General features: G+C 39.3%; 1 protein-coding gene across 2 annotated transcripts in view; it reads left to right on the top strand.

Annotated features, from left to right (window-relative positions):
- The window catches only part of HEATR5A (HEAT repeat containing 5A), a 97,099-nt gene extending 78,846 nt beyond the window's left edge, over window positions 1-18,253 (top strand). For both annotated transcript variants that reach the window (XM_072986344.2, XM_072986343.2), the window contains 6 exons: window positions 5,075-5,222; window positions 8,890-9,162; window positions 10,963-11,187; window positions 13,222-13,373; window positions 14,182-14,395; window positions 16,045-18,253. In XM_072986344.2, the coding sequence (XP_072842445.2) occupies window positions 5,075-5,222; window positions 8,890-9,162; window positions 10,963-11,187; window positions 13,222-13,373; window positions 14,182-14,395; window positions 16,045-16,349 (1,317 nt within the window). In that variant the 3' untranslated portion in view covers window positions 16,350-18,253. The remainder of the gene's footprint in view (window positions 1-5,074; window positions 5,223-8,889; window positions 9,163-10,962; window positions 11,188-13,221; window positions 13,374-14,181; window positions 14,396-16,044) is intronic.
- The last annotated feature ends 3,387 nt before the right edge of the window (window positions 18,254-21,640 follow it).

Genomic DNA, 21,640 nt, shown 5'->3' with positions numbered 1-21,640 from the left:
TTAGCTCAGCCCCGGCCAAGCAGCTTCTCTTTGCTGACAATGAATGAGGCTGCCCATCACAGATACTGAAACACACATAGGTTTCTCGGTGAACATCCATAGAGGCCGTACGGCAGACCACTTCTCCACCTGTTGGTTATGATGACTCTAATGATTTGGATGGTGACAATGAGGCATCATCTGCTTCACCTTCTCTGCTTGTCTCCTCATCTGATGTGGAGGATATATGTACCTACTCTGATTTAATGAGGAAGATGGCTAACTCTTTAGAACTTCCATTAATGAAGCCAGAACTAGAAGTCTCTGACCCAGTTTTTAACAGAGTGATGTCTACTGCTAGTGTTCCTTTGCTTATGTTCCATATGTTGAAGAATTCATTGGCCAGTCATGACAGTAGCATTCTTCAAAAGCCCCAACTGCGAGACACGTTGAAAATGTATTCAGAATGGAAGAAGAAGGGGTCAATTTCTTTCTCAAGCACACTTTCCAAAATGCTATAATTGTAGAGACTTCACAAATGAAGGCTAGAGAGTGCTCTCGCACTACTCCAGTTAAAAGAGAGGGCCACAAATTAGATCCTTTGGGTAGTAAAATCTACTCTATAGCAGGACTAGACATGAGACTTTTTAATTACCAAGTCACTGTGGCTGCATACAATCTATGTATTTGGGATAAATTCGAGCTTCTAACAGCATGTCTACCTGAGAACAAAAGATGTTTGGTGGCATCTTTTCAACAAAAAGTTTGCTCCTAGGTAGCACATCATATCCAAGACAATCATATATATATGGGGTCCCCAACCGTGGCCTGAGCTGGACTGGGCCGCTGAGATACACCTCCTGCCCCCCCCTGCACTCACCCCTGCACAGCCCGTTTGCGGCTGCGTGTCCGCTCCAGCACACCCATGCGAGTGCTGCCATTTGCGCATGTGCACGAGCATGAGAGAGATATATATTGTTCGCGCATGCGGGTGAGCGTGGGGGTGCCCACCTTCCCCAGCCGTTCTGTGGACTGAAAAAGACTGGGGACCACTGATATATATAACATAAAAGGGAATGGAACAAAGACGACAAGGTGGCATCTTTATATGATGTACCTGTCTTTACCTGTCTAAGGTAAAGGCTGCTTGTCGAATTTGTTTCGCTAACCGGATAAGCGAAGCATCCAACCAACAGGCAGAGTTATTCCGTATAGTGCGCGACCTATCTGGAACTGGTCCGGGTGATAGGCCTCCCCCTAGTTTTTCACCTGACCAGTTTGCAGCTTTTTTTAAATCTAAAGTGGAGGCCATCCGCCGGGACCTCTCTCCTTTTTTGAACACAGTGAGTCGAGCAGAGATGTCCAGCGCTCCGTCTTGCCCAGTAACTTTCAACACCTTTCAGCCTGTCACACCTGATTCTGTGGCCAAGGTGCTTGACCACTGTCGAGCCACCACCTGCTCCTTGTACCCTTGCCCGGCCTGGCTAATCAAAGCAGCCAGGCCAAAAACAACAGAATGGGCCACTGCAATAATAAATGGGTCTTTCCTTGAGGGCAGGTTTCCATCTGCCCTCAAGGAGACACTCATTAGGCCCATCAGAAAGAAACCGAACTTGGCGGCAGACAAAATTGGCAAGTATAGGCCCGTCGCCAATGTTTCTTTCATGAGCAAAGTGGTGGAGAGGGTGGTGGCTGACCAGGTTCAGGCTCTCTTGGAGGAAACAGATGCCCTGGACCCATTTCAGTCGGGCTTCAGGCCGCGCCACGGTACAGAAACGGTGCCCCCACTGTCGGCGGCTTGGGTGGGTGCCCCCACTGTCGGTGGCTTGGGTGACTCCCTCTCGTTTGGGGGGGTGACCCTTGCTGCAAAGAGTGGGGTTCGCAGCCTGGAGATCCATCTGGACCCAGCGCTCACCATGGAGACACAGGTGGCGTCGGTGGTCCGCACCGCCTTTTTTCATCTTTGGCGGATAGCCCAGCTGCGACCCTATCTTGATGTGGGGGCGCTCACTACCTTCGCTCGTAATCTCGAGATTAGACCACTGTAACACACTCTACGTGGGGCTACCTTTGAGGCTAACGTGGAAACTCCAAGTGGTGCAGAATGCCGGCCAGACTCCTTAGTGGAGCGAGAAAACACCATCACATTTCTCCTATCCTGGCCACGTTGCATTGGCTGCCCATTCGGTTCTGCATTGATTTCAAAGTTTTGATGCTTATGTTTAAAGCCCTAAACGGTTTAGGACCTCGATACTTGGCGGAACGCTTACTCCCACCCAGTTCTACCCGTGTCACACGTGCAAGCCAGGTGGTGAGGCTGAGGAGCCTGATGCCGAGGGAGGCCCGGAAGGAAAAAAAAGAAACTGGGCCTTCTTGGCGGTGGCTCCTCGCCTCTGGAACAACTTACCTCCTGAGATTCGTGCGGCTACCTCGCTGGGTAGTTTTAAGAAACAACTGAAAACATGGATGTTTAGGCAGGCCTTCCCCCCTTCCAGTTAATTCCTAATTTTTCTTCCCTTTTTATCTATTATAATTTATCTTGTTTTTTCGCCATCATGGAGAAAAAAAATTCTTTCTTTCTTTTTTCTAATTATGTTTTATATATATATATATATATGCTTGTTTTATATGTTATGTTGTAAGCTGCCTAGAGTGTTCGCGACGAACAGGTAGACGGGGTATAAATGGAATAAATAAATACATAAATACATAAATACATAAATACATAAATAAATAAATATAGGGTTGTGGCAAACTGGATAAGTGAAACTATGGATACAGATCCTGTAGATACAGGGGTCCTACTCTGTGGCACAAATCTAGATATTCAAAGTACAGGTCTTTATCATCATCTAAAAACCAGACAAAAAGAACAAACAGCATCTTTGACTCCTTGCATGTTGAGATTGATACAACAGACATCTCCTGTTTATAATTTCCCTTCTTTCAACACCAGAAAAAACCACTGGCATCTCACGTTGATATATGGCATATAATTACTGTACCTCAGATTCCTTGGTGCTGTCCATAGTCATCTATGATCACACCACTGAGTTCATAAGACATCCTCCAACTAGCCATATTCATACTACTGCTTTGTCTCAAATCCTAGAGGAAGAAGTTACAATTTAAAGGGACAATACAACCTGTGGCTACAAAAACGCAAATGGTATTTTAGGCTGCATTAATAGAAGTATAGTGTCCAAATCCTGTGAGATGCTAGTCCCCCTCTATTCAGCACTGGTTAAGCCTCACCTTGAATATTGTGTCCAGTTCTGGACACCACACTTCAAGAAGGATGCTAACAAATTGGAACAAGTTCAGAGGAGGACAACAAGGATGATCAGGAGGCTGGAACTCAAGCCTTATGAGTAAAGACTGAAAGAACTGGGCATGTTTAGCCTTGAGAAAAGAAGACTGAGGGGTGATATGATAGCACTTTTCAAATATTTGAAAGACTGTCATACAGTGTAAGGGCAGGATCTGTTCTCGATCATCCTAGAGTGTAGGACACACAACAATGGGCTCAAGTTAAAGGAAGCCAGATTTTAGTTGAATATCAGGAAGAACTTCTTAACTGTTAGAGCAGTACGACAGTGGAACCAGTTACCTTGGTGCGTGCTCCAACACTGGAGGCATTCAAGAAAAACTTAGATAATCACCTGTCAGATATGCTTTAATTGTATTCCTACACTGAGCAGGGGGTTGGACTTGATGGCCTTGTAGGCCCCTTACAACTTCATTTTTCTATGATTCTGTGATTCTATGAACCTGTATCTCAGGCACATTCAAAATAGCTATAATTCCTTTTATTTTACAATACCAAAAAGATGGTTGTCCACACCCTATTCTCAATTCCACTCAAGCAGTTACAACCCACAACATTAGTTATGACATATACAAGTATAATGGATCAGGGGGCTCATAGCTTAGGCAGCACTGCTAAAGCTTTTTGCTCCCTTCAAAGAAGAAAAGACACATAAATTACTTAGAGCTTCCATTATATTCAAGGCACTGAAAGCATTTCTAATTCTGTTGATATTGTTTTCCAAGTTGCAAGATACAACAGCAATGTACTACTTGAAGAAGAAGGAAGGAACACATTTAATGTTTCTTCTATTTTTGATCATGGAACTTCGGAAGTGGTGCATCTTGCATCACATTTACCTAAGAGCAAGACACATGAGTGGGCACTGCAATCAACAGCAGAAAATTATTCTAAACAAGAATTTAAAAAAACTTTGACAATCCATTCAAAATAACAGAACTATATGAATTATAATACAATCATAGTAAGCATCATTTGTAGACTCTTATATATTCATAACTGATGCTTTTGAATTGTGATGCTGGAGGATACTTGAGACTCCCCTGGACTGCAAGAAGAACAAACCTATCCATTCTAAAGGAAATCAACCCTGAGTGCTCACTGGAAGGACAGATCTTGAAGCTGAGGCTCCAATACTTTGGCCATTTCATGAGAAGAGAAAACTCCCTGAAAAAGACCCTGATGTTGGGAAAGTGTGAAGGCAAGAGGAAAAGGGGATGACAGAGGATGAGATGGTTGGACATTGTCACTGAAACTACCAGCATGAATTTGACCCAACTCTGGGAGGCAGTGGAAGATAGGAGGGCCTGGCGTGCTGTGGTCCATGGGGTCACAAAGAGTCGGACACAACTTAGTGACTAAACAACATCATACATTCATATCTGTATGTACAGTATTAACATTATCTCCTTATCTGCCTCAGTATCTTCCACGGCTTATTATCGAATTTCTATACCTGGCTTACATCACTTAAACTAACCAGCAGTCCAGCCCATTGTGCATTTTGCTTACTCTGTTTTTTGTTTCTGTATCAGAAACCCCATAGTCTAACCTGATTGGTCAATTTATTTCATCAGCGTAACTGCCCGTATTCTGTTCAGTTTTCTTTGCAAGGAGAGATCTTGAGCATATTTCCAGGACTGGGCAATTTCATTTTGCATTGTTCCTATAAGAAACACCACCAATCTATTGTTAAAATTACTCTAAGGATCAATCATGATATGTTAACAGTTTAAAAGGTCTTGTTCTATTTCTCTTTATGTACAGGAACTGAGTGTAGAGCTGCTGAATGTTTTACATCGACTTATACTAACTCGGGAATCTCCTGACATTCAGCTTGCTGCTCTGGGAGTTGTACGACAGATTCTTTTTGCAGCACAGGAGCACGTCAAGGAAAAACGAAGGAGTGCAGAAGGTAGACTTGGTCAAGTGTGCTAAGGTCACAATTCCATTGTTAGTGAAAAAAATGCTGGGTTTCTCCTCATTAGTGGCACTATATTAACAATATTTTATTCATTCATTCAACTTACATGCAATATACTTTGAATCTGCATTCTTGATTCAATTGAACATTTGTGCTGTATTGAAAAATGCTTTGAGGTGTTTTTCCTCATAGTGTGGGTCAATATGGAACGTCCCTTAGTTAGTTTTAATTTAAATTATTCTTCTTTTTCATGATCAGCATCTCCATCAAATATAGTACATGCCTGATAAAATCAATATATATGTAGTGCACTTATTTTCTTTCTCTGAATAATATGGCCAAAATCCTGATAGGTGATTTCTGCCTGTGCAACAGAAATGACTTCGTAGCTGCAGCAGATTATTGCCCTGATTTCTTTCTTTCTTTTTGAGTTTCCAGATACTCGGAACTTCATCTAATTGGTTGTGAAAAATGCACATTCCAAGATATTTATAGAAGTTTTTAGTCGGTAGCAATCTGCTGCTGACAGTGACATTATTCCGATTATGTGGATGGAATTATGCAACAGGATTTCGGAAGAAAGTGGAGGGGGAAAGCAGGAATCATTAAAGTGCTTTGATTCCTGATTTTCCCCTCCACTTTCTTGCGAGGAAAGTGCTTTTCCCATCCACTTTCTTCACAAAAAGTAGAGGAGGAAAACAGGAATTATCAAAGCGCTTTGATGATTTCTGCCTTCCCCCTCCACTGTCTTGTGAAGAAAGAAATTTGGGGTTAGAAAAGGGGGGATCTTATAATGGGGGTGTCTTATACACAGAAAAATATGGTACCTTATGCAAGGTTTGGAACAGCTCTACTGTAGCTAGGATTAACATTTGGATTTAAGCCTCCCAAACAATGCTATTTAATAGTTCCTAATCTATTCCTGTCCAGTCTATTATATTACTAAATCTATAGTTATGACATGGATATGGCTTGCTTGAATAATATTAATTCCTGATTACCCTTCCTTTTCTTCCTTAGCTTCCTCTCATCTTGTTGTAATTTTTCCTTTGTATGATTTATTTAACCGTATTGTTGTTGTTTATTGTTGTAAGCCGCCTAGAGTAATCTTGGTTGATTAGATAGGCGGGATATAAATAAAATAAATAAATAAATAAATAAATAAATAATCTTCCTTTTTGTTAAAAAAAAAAAAAGCTTCAGAGTTCTATCCTGCATAGACAGGTGTGTTAATCACTCAGAGTAGACCCTTGGTCTACATGTGCAAGATAGAAATCTAATAAATAAATAAATTTATCAATAAATTTATAAATAAAATAAATATAATAAATAATAAAATAAATAATAAAATAAATAAAATTGTTTTAATTATATTGTATTATCCTTGCTGTAAGCTGCCTAGAGTGGCCTTAAGTGGCTAGATAGGTGGGATATAAATAAATAAATAAATAAATAAATAAATAAATAAATAAATTTATTTATTTATTTATTTATTTATTTATTTATTTATTTATTTATTTATTTATTTATTTATTTATTTATTTATATCCCACCTATCTAGCCACTTAAGGCCACTCTAGGCAGCTTACAGCAAGGATAATACAATATAATTAAAACAATTTTAAGTAAAGGGAAAAACTTAGAAAAAGTGAAACGAAAATAAGGAGAGGGAAAAAAACAAAAAACAACAACAACACAATAGGAAAGGTCAGGGATTGGCTGAGGGGAAGGCCTGCCGGAACATCAGTGTTTTTAATTGATTTTTAAAAGTACCCAGTGAGGGAGCCGCGCGAATGTCAGGGGGAAGGTTATTCCAGAGGCGAGGAGCCACTGCCAAGAAGGCGCTATTTCTTGTCTTTTCCTTCCGGGCCTCCCTCGGCGTTAGGCTCCTCAGCCTCACCTCCCGACTCGCGCGAGTGACACGGGTAGAACTAGGTGGAAGTAGGCGTTCCGCCAAGTAACGAGGCCCCAAGCCGTTTAGGGCTTTGTACGTAAGCATTAACACTTTGAAGTCGATGCGGAATCGGATGGGCAGTCAATGCAGTGCAGCCAGAGTGGGTGAAATATGTTGATATTTTTTCACACCACTGAGAAGTCTGGCCGCAGCATTCTGCACCACCTGTAGTTTCCGCAGCAGCCTCAAAGGCAGCCCCACGTAGAGCGCATTGCAGTAGTCTAATCTTGAGATTACGAGCGCATGCACCAAGGTAGTGAGGGCCCCCACGTCAAGATAGGGACGCAGCTGGGCTATCCCCCCTAAGGTGGAAAAAGGCGGATCGGACCACGGACGCCACCTGGGATTCCATAGTGAGTGCCGGGTCCAGATGGATCCCCAAACTGCGTACCCCATCCTTGGCAGGAAGGGTCACCCCCCCACAAAAGAGAGGGAGTTTCCCAAACCCCCCGGTGTGGGGACACCCACCCTCAGCACCTCCGTCTTGTCCGGGTTCAGCCTCAGCCCGTTCTCCTGCATCCATTCCAGTACAGTCGCCAGGCAGCGCTGGAGGGACAGGACGGCATCTCCTGCAGAAGGTGGAAAGGAGATGTAGAGCTGAGTATCATCAGCATACTGATGACATCGAGCTCCACACCCCCGGATGACCCCTCCCAGCGGCCTCATGTAGATGTTAAACAGCATTGGGGAGATAATCGACCCCTGTGGAACCTCACAATTGAGACTACACGGGGCCGAGAAACTCTCCCCAAGCTGTACTCTCTGGGGGCGGTCCTCCAAGAAGGAACGGAGCCAGGCCAAAGCCAGGCCGCCTATTCCCAACTCAGAGAGCCTCCCCAGGATGATACCGTGGTCAATGGTATCAAAGGCCGCTGAGATATCGAGGAGGACCAGCAGGGACACTTTCCCCCTGCCGGCCTCCCTCAATAGGTCATCACACAGGGCGACCAATGCCGTTTCTGTACCATGGCGCGGCCTGAAGCCCGACTGAAACAGATCCAGGGCATCTGTTTCGTCCAGGTAGGCCTGGAGCTGATCGGCCACCACCCTATATATCCTATATATAGGAAGTGTACATACAACAACAGTTCAATTTCCTCTGAATTTGTCTATGAATATTATTATCATTGCTCTTAGTTCAGACAGTGCATAGTACTTCTCCAATAACACTCCACTAATACAGAAATGTCATGTCTTATAATTTTATTTTTGTCAGGGTTTTTTCCCTTTAATATATCTTACTGTTGGGAATGTGGATGTGAGTTTTGATATAGTTGTTAACTGCCCTGAGTAGTACTTTGTACTAAGTTGGGCAGTACATATACATACATACATACATACATACATACATACATACATACATACATACATACATACATACATACATACATACATACATACATACAAACAAACAAACAAACAAACAAACAAACAAACAAACGGGTCCTGTGTGCTAGATTAAAGGCATTATCCTCTTTTTGCTATTTATGGGAAAGGAAATGTTTCCACCAAAGTCCATTTTCTGTGTATGAATTTCTCTTCACACATTGGAGATTACAATCGGTTTCATTCGGTTCATGTATAAACTGAAATTAAAACAGTGAAATCATTTGTTGTTTATAAAGCTTCAAGGAGCTCCTCCCCCCCCAAAAAAACAACAACAGGAGTTTGACCATTTATGTATCTCCTTTTTTTTCATTTTAGTTGATGATGGGGCTGAAGAAAAGGAAACATTACCTGAATTTGGGGAAGGCAAAGATACAGGAGGACTCATACCTGGGAAGTCCTTGGTCTTTGCAACACTAGAGATGTGTATGTGTATCCTTGTAAGGCAGTTGCCTCAGCTGAACCCAAAGATAACATGTAGCCCTGGTATTACAGCTAGAAAACCTCAGCTGTTATCAGAGAATGGAAGTAGCCTGGTATCAGCAGCATTAGGAATCCTCTCTGATGTTCCAGCAGTCTGTTCACCAGAAGGTAGGATGAACTCCCCAGATACTATTTTATTGTCGAGAGAAATAAATAGGCAATCTGAAGAAAGAAGTGTCTCTTGTGATACTTTTAGACCATATTTCGATACAAGATCTACACCAAGAAAAAATCTGTAATTTGACTTACTGAGGGCTTGAACATAATTATTTAGTTATTATATGTGTTGATGTTTTCGGTTATTGCTTTTATGTGTACATAAAGAGAAGTGTTGTACACGAAGTCAGCAGTGTATAAATGAATGAATGAATAATTGATCCAAGAGAAGATTAACAGTTTAGAAAATATGCAAGCAGACATGCTTTGAAACAACATGCTTTAAAACAACACAACCCTTGAACAATCTACTTGTAGAAGTGGTGCAAAGAGGTCACAGCTCTTCTGTAATCTACTGGTGTAAATAACCCAGTGAATTTCTTTTTCCAGACAGGTTATTTGGTAGCATATTGTCAGAGCCAGTATTAATTAAAATCAGTATTTCCGTTTATTTCTTTCTATCTTCTGTTTCTGATTGTGCTTGTTAGATTGTAAGCATTTGGACAGAATTATGTTCTTGTAGCATTTCTGTATAGCTATAAAAATTTTAAGCTGTAGTCACCATACAGTACAATAAATGTTGTATAATACAGAAAAAATGCAATACTATATGTATTTTATTATAAATATTTCTGTATCTGGAATTCATCTATTCATATAGTAAACAATAGATTTCTTTTGTCATGTTTTTTGTAATACAATGATTAAGCAGTGGCCAGAATCTTATTGATTGCACCCTCCAGCATTACGTCCAGTGGTGTAAATTTCAATAACCTCTAGTCAAGAATTTGGTGTGTGTCACACACCAGTAATTTTTCATGGGTTCCAGGGTCTATCACTCAATTAGATGCAATGCCTCACCTTTTCCAATTTCTAGGCACTGATAACTAATTCACATGCACATAAACTGATTAGAAATATTCTCTCTCATGATGACCATGCCATGCTTGGAAGGCTACATGTTTGATAGCATTTCTGGTGTGAGATAGCATTAAAACCTAGCAGTAAGAGCAAAGGCCAAAGACCTAAGCTGTTTTTCAGTGGAATAAAAATTAAAGTATTATACAAGAAAAAGCCTTTGTACATCTGATGGGGACCAGGTCTCTCAGGTTTGTGGTGTAGTGAGTATCTGTGTGAAGCAATACTCCACCAATCCCAGAAAGGTGTTACACATTGCTTTTGTGATAGAAAGGTAGAAGAAAGCTCCTTGCCAGTAGCAGGAAACTGCACCTACTTCTGTACCACAGACTAGCTACAAAAAATCCTCACTGATCAGTAGATGAACAAGCATTAATTTAATAGCAATGTGGGTCTGGCCATCTCATTAATGTTGTGGCATTTTCCCTAGATTATTTTGTCATGAGATAATTGTCAGTAGTAAATGGATGTAAAATATGATCATTGTTCTTCATATGTAGTCCTGCTAAGTAGAATGTTGAGTCTGGATTGTGTTGGTTCAGTGAATGCATAATAGAATCTTTCATTGGTTCAATGTGCACTTACATTATATGCCATCAAGTCTGAACTGACTTATAGCAGGCCCAATAGTTCTTTCAAATTAAATGAGATGTTTAAGTAGTCTTACCAGTTCCACACCCCTAGTAAACTTCCATGGCTGAGCAGGAATTCAAACCTTGGCCTCCACTGAGTCCTAGCCAATCTACACCACACTGGATATCCCCCAATGTGCACCATGTGTATTTTATTTTATTAAATTAAGAATGGCATTTATGCCACAACTTTCTCCTGCAGGAAGCATTGCTGTTCTTCCCACTATCTTGTATCTGATTATTGGAGTCCTCCGAGAAACTGCTGTCAAACTACCTACTGGCCAACTACCTTTGACTGCTGCTGCATCCTTACAAGCTCTTAAAGGAGTGCTATCTTCTCCCATGGCTCGGGCAGAGAAGAGCCGAACTGCTTGGAACGAATTGCTTCGTAGTGCTTTGGTCACTATTCTTAATTTTTGGGATCAAGGTACATGAAGTTGAAGAATGTGTTTGAATGTAACTCAATATAAGGAAAAGATGGTTCTCTGGCAATTGGATATATATACACTATACCAAACTAATGATGCTTCAAAAATAATGTGTAATACAGTCCAACAAGAAATTGTTTAGACCGGAGTTTCTTATCCTTTCGCCTTTTTTTTACTGTTTGCCATCTGAGATGCACCAGGCTCTGTCCCTCATGACTTTTAGGAAATTACTGAAGACAGAACTTTATAAAGTGGCCTTTGAAAACATATCCCCTGCTATTGTGGATTTTTAATGTTTTAATTTAGGGGGATATTTTTTTAAGTTAGTCATCATGGCTGTATTGTTTGGATTTGTAATGTGATGATGGTGAGAGTTCTATTTGTAAATTGCTCAGAGTAGTGGGAGTCACTAATTGAGGTGATTTAAACAAACAAACAAACATTATTTTAGTCAGTGACATGATGGACAAAGTTAATCTGATATCCTGCTAGTCTGTGAACCTGAGGTTGCAAGGTAAGGGAATTAGAATATATTTATATTTACAAGAATCCTTTTCCCTTGTCCCATGAGGTTTTGCATTTGTTCCGGTCTTCATTTAGTTTCCAGATAGTTTCCTTGTCCATCTGTTTAAAAATATTTCTGCTTTCTTCCCTGTTTGAGTTTCAATATAAGGTGAACGTAAGTGGTTTCCGTTCTGTGCTAGATAGGGGTGGAAATCATTGTCTTGCCTTTGAGTCAGTAAGATACCGTATTTTTTGCACCATAAGACGCACTTTTTTCCCACAAAACAGGGGGGGTGGAAAGTCTGTGTGTCTTATGGAGCGAAGAAAACAGATTATATTTTCCTGTTTTCTTCTCTTAAAAATTGGTGCGTCTTATGGAAAGGTGCGTCTTATGGTGCGAAAAATACGGGTACTTGTTTTCACATTTGGAAGAATCCTTTTTTGAAAAAATCATTCAAATTGTGCAGATTGCATACCTGAATTGCAATAGTCGCTGACTTGTTGCACATACATCTAAAAATTAAAAGCATTAAGTGGTTTCTTTGAGACTACTGTATTTGATAAACCGGCAAGAGTTTTTTAATATTTCCTTTGTGTGTGTCTGCATGAATGTAGTTTGCTTCACAAAGGGACAGCCCACAGTTTGAGCAAACATATTTTTAACAAAAAATATTTGTCTTTAAGCTGGAAGCAGGAAATATCAGGGGTAACCAATAAAGTGACCCATACAAGAACAATAATTTTGGTGCTAATTATCACATTATTGGTACATCTGGAAGGATGGGCTGTCTTCTTCATTATTCAGAAAAACAGGGATCATGGGGCTATGATCTTTCATATGTATCATGCACTCCCAGTTTCATTCTTGTCTATGTAGGACAGGTCCCTGTTCCATCAGTTTCATTCTCTCTTGGAGGAATCTTTCATTGCTGTTCTTCCATTTCTGTTGAACCTCACCTTCAGTGAGCTGTTTTTTGTCCCTCCACATTCTCTGTCTTGCTGTTTCCTCCCTAACTTTGTCCTTATGGTATTTTTGTGAAGGGTACTACTAACAAGTCTATGCAGATTCAAAAGTGTTACTCTATAGGAAGCATCAAATTCTCCCCAGTAGCAGTTTATGGGAAGTACATTGTAATAGAAGAACCTTAAATATTCATTCATTCATTCATTCATTCATTTTTATCCAGCCCATCTAATGGCAAGCCGCTGTGTGTGGCTAATAACACCTATGCACCCACCTAACAACAGGAAACACCCAATTCATAAAAGATTGGGGGGGGGAAAAGAAACCCTCAAAGGCAAACTAATGACAAACTAATATAAATACATTCATATGGGACAGTGAGATAAATCATAGGGAGGGGATGTTTCTGAATGCCTCCCTGAAAAGCTATATATATTAACTTTTACTCTGACCCAACATCATATTCACATTGTAGATTTGATCTTAGCAGCTTTATATAGGTTCAATTTAAAAATAAATAAATCTGGTTTCAGAATACATAACTTTCATGTTTTATCATTGATAGATGGTGCTCACCAAGAGTTAGATGAAGGAAGTCTTCTGGGTGCAATCACAGTATTTATTTTGTCTACAAGTCCCGAAGTTACCACCATGGAATACCTTCAGTCGAGTTGCATTGAGAAGTTTAAATCAGCAATGGAATCTAAAGATCCTATTGTAAGTCATGCATACTGCTTAACTTCTTTAAAAAATCTGCTATCCTTGTTACATATCGTACTGAACAGTGGGTATTCCTTCCATCTGAAATAGGCAGGTTAATATAGAGGGAAAAGGCTTCTGAACTGTGGTGCATTGTGTGGTGTAATCTCACCTTTCCAGTTTTTTTATCTAAAGATCTATTTCCCTATCGTGATTCTTTTGTGCCCTTGAAAATATGAATTGAAGAACAGTATGGAAGTATGTAAAATAATTACTGAATTTAAATGGTTATTTTACATCAAATCTTTTACATTTTGAAGTTCTAAAAAGGTGGCAAGAATTAGGAGCCAGTTGTGTGATATTAAGAACATCCTGTGTAGAAATTTGTTATTTGTTAGCTATTTCCAGATTTTTTAATGCATTTTACATTGCCACTAGGAAAAGTGAAAGGTTTTATTTCACTGGTTTCATTTCATTCATCCTACATCCTCTGTTTGTGACAAGCACTAGATCAGCCATTTGTAATTGAATTCCACATGTACACTGAAGTCAGTGCCATCACACCTGGTGATTTAGTCAAAAAAATCTTGAATTCAACAGTAGCACATATTAATTTCAATATTTCTATTAATTTTCCTTGTTCCTTCTCTTGCATTTTCTGCTCTCCTTCTGGGTCCCAGATTAGGTCATTTTACTGACTTTGGGGCAGTCCTTCGTTTCTTGTAATTGTAGTAGGACACATGACCGCTTCACAGATGCAGGTTATTGTGTGAGTCTAATATTAATGTTTAGTTTTTAACTTTGAATTTTCTTAATTCTCATCTAGGTGCAACTTAAATGCTACCAGCTGCTGCTTACTATTTTTCAGTATCCAAACCGTGTGGTGTCATATCCTTATATTAATTCATTAGCCCCATCAGTTGTCGGCAAACTGCAGGCAACAGAGAAAGCTAAGCCTGAAAATTCAGCTGAACTTCAAGTTATTCAGGAAGGGATAAAGGTTGTGGCTGCTGTTATAGCCCTTTCTGAGGAAGAACATCGTAAGTGCCCTTTTTTTAAGCCCAAGAAATTTAATGAACAAAAAAGAATTACAGATTGCAATGGAAATGCAATATTGCACCTTCGATTCTGACAGTATAAGTGTAGATCACAAATGATATTCTGTGACATTTTTGCAGTTAATGCTTTTCATTTGTTTGAAAATTGAGGAACAGCACTTAACATTTAATTACTTGCATATTTGATTTACTTATGAATTTTTACAATATTAAAACCCTATAGTTTTAAAAAAATCACTGCAAAAACACATTGTTTAATAAGTGCAACACCAGTCTGTTAAAAGCTGCCAGTTCAGTTCCAGAAGTTTACCTGAATAAAAAGATTTATGTTTTGATTAATTTAACAGATTACTTAGTCTAGCAAAGGCAGTTGTAGGCTTTTACACATGATCACGCTTCTAGATAGTATGCCATATAGGAGGGAGAAAACATATCTAGCTACTAGCGAAGCGCACCGCTGCGTCCATAGCTTCTGGCCTGGACTATGAGTTTTATGTTGTCTCCATTTTGAGAATCAGAAGTTATTCACCATCTACTAGGAAGGCTCCTCAGCTGCCAAGCTCCCCACCACAGCCGAGGGAGCAAGGTTGTTTAAAAGCTGCAGTGACAGCTTTTTGATTTGAGTATGAGGAGGATGCCATTTCTGCTCTTGTGGAGCCTGTCTTGTTTTGCATAGGCATGCCTCATTCACGCGCACTGACACTGTGTACAGGACAGGTTTATTTCATTGTCAGCTTGGTGCTACAATTCTTTTGCTTTTGTTTTGGTTATATATGCTGAAACAGATTAACATGGCAGCCTTCCTGGAAGAAAAAAAATGTATGGAAGAAGTAGTTTTTCAGAGAAAGAAACCTTGCAGGACCTGGATTTAACCATCTATTTAACAATCAATCCATTCAGGCTTTGAACTGTAAGCAACATGGGTTATAAATCTCAATGCAGAATTTTAATTTGAGGTGCAAGAGTTTGTTCTGCTCATGTTGTATCAGTTCTAATTAGTTTGGTTCCAGTGAAATCAGAGAGATCACTTAGATATTGTATATCAGGCTAAGTAGGCTGCAGACTGCAAAGGGTGCTGCTTATATACCGTCCCATATTGCCTAAATCACCCTCTGGGCGGTTTATAAATTAATTATGCAGGCTACAATTCAGCCCCCCCCCCGCAAGCTGAGTACTCCTGTTACAAACCTCAGAAGGATGGAAGGCTAAGTGACCCTTGAGCTGGCTACGTGAGATTGAACCCCAGATTGTGAGCAGAGTTAGGCTGCAGTTTAGCAGTTTTTAACCACTGTGCCATGAGGCTCCTCCAAGCAGAGTGATGCCACCAATAACTTTGCTAATTTGGGGAACAGCAATCTCTCTGAGGGTGGGGAGTTCTCATAGAGTTGAGATTCAAGATTTCTGTACAGACTCATAACAAGGCTGGCCCTGGAAAGAAACAGCAGTGTAATAATCGTCTGAATAACTAATAGAGAGGAATGTGATAGCGCAGTCTTGTGTGTATTTACTCAGAAGCAAATAAATCAGTGGGACTTACCCTCTAGTAAGTGCATTCAAGGTTGAAGTTTTTTTGTGGAATTACTAGTATTTGTATGTATTGAGAAACTTGGTGGTTGTTCTTTACTTTACAGGAACTCAGCTAGTGGCTTCCTTCCTACCCATCCTCATTTCTTTTCTTTTGGATGAGAATGCCCTAGGATCAGCTACAAGTTCCGCAAAGTGTCTACATGAGTTTGCTTTGCAATATCTGATGCAGATTGGTCCTCAGTATTCCTCAGTCTTTAAAAAACTAATGGCTTCATCTCCATCTATGAAAGCAAGGCTTGAATCAGCTGTGAAGGGCAATCAGGAAAGTATCAAGGACAAAACAACACCTAGGCATTCAAAGAACCCAGGGAAAAGCTCAAGTATTCAACTAAAGACCAATTTTCTGTGAAATTATATTTGAAATCTTAAGCACTTTGATGATACTGCAGAAAGTTTTGTTTCCTTCTAGTAGTTTTCATCATGATAAAGGGTGTTTATTATCAGTTTAGTTTTTGTGGAACTTTGAAAGCACATTAAAACCCACTTCCAGAGGCTAGCATGCATATACCTCTTTACCAGTAAGACTGTAGCAGGAAAGCCTTGGCTTCTGGGTGTGAAACAGGAACCTAGTACAGTATGTTGTATCTATTTGCATATACAATTCCCATTTCAGAAGGGACACCCTTTTGCTCAATTTGAGTGCTTACTTTATAATTTTTTAAGTAGTGTTACTATTTGCATTGTTTCTTTCTAAACGCATAGCAGCATTCTAAGTAAAACATACTGATTTCATAACGTATGTTTGAATCTTCATATGCTTCCATTAATGTTTCCACATAGTTGTTTCACATTCTGCTATGAGCACAAATACATGAGAATGAACTAATGCCCAATTTTTCAATGCACACATGCCAGATGTATCTATGCACCTGTATTTATGTTTGTTTGTTCTGGTGCAGCAACCTCACAGTGTTGCACAATCAAATGTTTTAAAATACTGTACAACTTTGAATGCTCCAAGTTGTTTGCAAATTAAGTATTGTGAGCTGCTTCAGAAGAAAAACCTTAAAAATCACTCAGTACGTTCTCATGTGTGGCTCCCATGGAGTACGGTGAATCTTAGGAGGGCAAATTCTCTCATTTGCTAGAGTTAATGGCACAAAATGGATGACTAGTTCATTGTGGTAACAAATGTGGTCGGGCATTCATTCAGTGGATGTACTACAGTTGCAGGCTGGAATGTAAAATGGGAATCTAGGCATGAATACATAAATGTGGGATGCCATTTAGATTTCACATTAAGCTGTGAGTCGTTGTTAAAAACATTGTAATGCCATCACAACTTAATTGTAATTTTAATCCATGAATTTCTTATAACTCAGTAATGTTCTAACTGCTAGTATAGCAAGTGAGATCATACAGTAAAAATAATAGATGTTTTTGCAGTCCATAGTGTAATTATTACTGAGTATCTTGAATCTACCTTTAAGATACAACTGATATCCTTAGAATTCATAAAAACATAAAGCTATTAACAGCTTTATGATACAACTCCACTCAGGAAACTGTTTGGAGGATCTGTATTTACCAAATGAAGCACATATTGTGACTGATTTACAATATTGAGGCCTTATGCTCCTTGCAAAACTCCACATAGTCAGTAAATAAATCTTTCATTGCCAAGTAAACAATTAAAGCTTACATATCAGTTTTTATTGAAGCTTACATCTCTTGCTCAGAATATATGGACTGTTTTGACACACTGTGCCTCTACATAAAGTATCTCATTTTGTATCCTGATCCATTTCATGAGATTGACTTGGAAACTGATGGATGCATAGACAATGTACAATATATATCCTGATCCAAGGGCAAGGCAAGAGTTACTGAACTGGGCTTGGATTATCTTCAGTTGTTGAATCATATGGAACAAAAGGGTACATTCTAAGCAGTGAATCATGTTGTAATATATAGAAATGTACAGTAGCTTTTGATTGCTTCAACTCCTACTTTAATATTTCAACAAACCTTTTAAATGGCAGTATTACCTGAAGCAAGTGCTCAGACAATTATAGTATTGCTATCTAACAATTAGCTGAAAAATTAAAAAATATATAGAACTGATTCTCAGGAAGAGGGTATTGTATTTTATTATAAATTTTGTACATACTGTTGTAAATTGTACAGAATTAGCCACCAGAGCAAAATTCTAACAAGTCATTTTTCTAATTTACATAAATCTAATTTTCTTCACTTAAATCTGTGTGCTTGCTATTTTATTAATAAAACTTGCAATTTTTTTCTAAACTGCAACCCTTCTGTTAAGTACATTTATTTCACTGCCTAGTCATCCTAAGCATTACTTCTCTTTCCTATATTGCATTCAACTTGCATTCGCTTTCTACTGTTGTAGCTGTAATTGAAAACACTGTTAATGAAACATTCTTTGAGTTAGTTATGACATATTCTGTCTTGCTAAGTTTACTATAACTGTTGGTAGCCTTTCGCAACTGCTTGACAATGAGTCCCATATCTGTAATATATCTCAGCTTACACAATAACGACAAAGATCTATCCAGCCACACGATGAACCAAGCAGACGTCTCTGTCCTGTCATGGGGCATGTCCTTTTCTCCCAGCAAACCTGCACAGATGATACAGCTCTGTGGTGACCTGGAGGCTTTTTTCTGCAGATGATGACTCAAAGATTACTTCCACAATTTGACAACAGCCAGGACAACAACATACAAGCTGTGTCACTCTCTAGCACATGAGGAAGAAGTATCCCAACAGCATAAAGAGGAACTATTTACTGACCACAGCCACCTGCCTCCCAGACTACATCATGCTAGAAACACAGATAATCAGCTCTGTCTCCACATCTACTCTGGCAACACAATTACAGGCCCCAACTATGCCACACACAACATTAGGGACTGTTTATTTGTTCCGCTGCTAATGTGATCTACGCCAGTGGTTCTTAACCTTTTTGAAAGAAACGCCCCCTTGAGCCATTGAGGAAGTTATTAGCGCCCCCCTCCCCACGGTGATGAGATCTTTTTATTTATTTATTTATTTATTTATTTATTTATTTATTTATTTATTTATTTATTTATTTATTTATTTATTTATTTATTTATTTATTTATTTATTTAAGACACTTAAATCCAATGACCCCTGAAAACAAAATTCAATTCCAAGAAAATGAAATGCCCCCCAAAAGTAACATTTAATGATTTAGTTGCAAGCGAATTTTAAGATGCAAAAAGAAATATATAAAACAAACCGCAATGCAGGAACTAAAAATTTCAAGACGAAAACTCTGAAACTAAATTAAGATTGGAGGAAAATATATATTCATGCACATTGTAAAAAGGCTGCAGCCATCTTCACAGGTTTGGCTTGCTGCAGCGCCCCCCTACCGCCCTCCTTCTGTTCCACCGCCCCCACACCGCCCCCCTGAAAAATGAAATCGCCCCCTGGGGGGCATTATCACCCACGTTAAGAACCACTGATCTACGCCATCCTTTTCGATCACTGCTCCTTTGCACTACGCATAGGACAATTTCTTTGCAAAAGAATTTTGATATTTTGTGCTGTCAAGTCTCTTCTGACTTATACTGACCCTATGAATGAAAGTCTTCCAGAATGTCCTGTCCTCAATAGCCCTGCTCAGAATTTGCAAACTCCCAGGGCTTCTTTTAGGGTGTCAATCCATCTCATATTTAATATTCTTCTCCTGCAGCCTTCAACCTTTTCCAGAATTATGGTATTTTCCGGAGAAACCTGTCTTACCTCATGCTCAAAGTAGGACAGCATCAGTTTCATCATTTTTGCTTCCACGGATGGTTCAGGCTTGATCTGATCTAAAACCCACCTATTCATCTTTCTGGAAGTCCATGGTATTCAGAAAGCTCTCCTCCAGCACCACATTTCAAATGAATTCATTTTTTTCCTGTCAGCTTTCTTGACCATGCAGCTTTCAAAGCCATACATGATGACTGGAAATAAAATAGTGTGGATGGTCTTCGTCTCCAGTGACACATCCTTAATTTGGTTCCCTCATTGCTGCCCCTCTGAGTCTTAGTCTTCTTGACTGCACTCTGTTTGTATTGATGGTTGAATCAAGGTATACAAATCTCTTTTAACTATTTCAATTTCTTCATTTTCAGTGTTAAAATTAGTTCTTCTGTAGTCATGAGTTTTGTCTTTTTAATGTTCAGCTGAAGTCTACTTTGATACTTTCAGTTTCACTAAAAGCCATTTCAAGCCATTGCTGCTTTCTTTGTGTCATCTGCATATCTTAAATTATTTACAGTATGTTTCTTCCCAATTTTGACTCCTTTTTCATCTGAATCTAATTTGGCTTTCTGTATGATATATTCTGAATACATGCAAAAGAATTCATGCAAAAGAATTACAGTGGTGCCTCGCATTACGACGTTAATTCGTTCCAGCGAAACCGCTGTAGAACGAAAACGTAATGCGAAAAGAAAAAACCCATTGAAACGGATTAAAACCCATTTAATGCGTTCCAAAGGGCTGTAAACTCACCGTCCAGCGAAGATCCTCCATAGGGCAGCCATTTTCGGTGGCTGTCTTGTGAGGAATCCGTCCCAGAAAACAGCAGGGGGGCATTTTGTTTACCCAGTGGCCATTTTGAAACAGCCGATCAGCTGTTGGAAAATTGTTGTTTTGCGAAGAATCGGTTCCCGAAGCAGGGAACCGATCATCACAAAGCGAAATTCCCCCATAGGAAACATTATTTTGCGATCGCAAAAACTTCATCGTAATGCGGTTTCGTCGTTAAACTGTGCAATCATAAAGCGAGCCACCACTATAATGAACATACAGTGGTGCCTCGCACAACGATTGCTTCATACAACGATGAATTCACACAGCGATGGGTTTCTTTGAGGAATTTCCCCCATCGTTTAACGATGTTCTATATGGGGGAATTTCACTTAACGATGTCCCTTTCTCGCTCCTGTAAAAGTGTCTTAAACTGTTTGAAGCCTGTTTTAAATGCTTGCAATCGTTAGCCCACCTCCTGAAACCTACGCAAACTTAATTTGGCGTTGTTCTGAGTCTTCGTTAATTTTTGGTGATTTTTTCTCTCTCTCATTGAAAAGCATTGGACGGACGGTCCAATGCTTTTCAATGAGAGAGGAAAAAAATCACCAAAAATTAACGACGACTCAGAACAACGCCAAATTAAGTTTGCGTAGGTTTCAGGAGGTGGGCTAATGATTGCAAGCATTAATCTGTTCCAATTGGAATGAATTAACCGGTTTTCAATGCATTCCTATGGGAAATGGTGTTTTACTTAACGATGTTTTCACATAACGATTTTTTTTTATGGAACCAATTAACATTGTTAAGCGAGGCACCACTGTAATTAATTAGCTGCATCCCATGTAATATACAAATCATAGCATTCTAGTTTATGCTCATAAGTTGACCAGTAATCAGACAAATTGTCATAACAAAAAAAGTTGAGGTGTTCTCTGAACCAAAGTTAATATATATTGTAACACTTACCTTTTAAAAAATATTTTAATGTTTTATAAATTAACCTAAGCTATAAAATAAGGCAATAAATATAGATGGATAATCTTGTTGATGGATATACATAACAGATAATTATATGGAATTCAATAAATCACCACCTTAAACCCAGGGACTCTGGAAAACCCAATG

Source organism: Pogona vitticeps, chromosome 1, assembly GCF_051106095.1.
Source record: "Pogona vitticeps strain Pit_001003342236 chromosome 1, PviZW2.1, whole genome shotgun sequence".
Lineage (NCBI taxonomy): Eukaryota > Metazoa > Chordata > Lepidosauria > Squamata > Agamidae > Pogona > Pogona vitticeps.
Note: the sequence above shows the minus strand (reverse complement) of the source record. Positions and strands in the feature narration are given on the sequence as shown.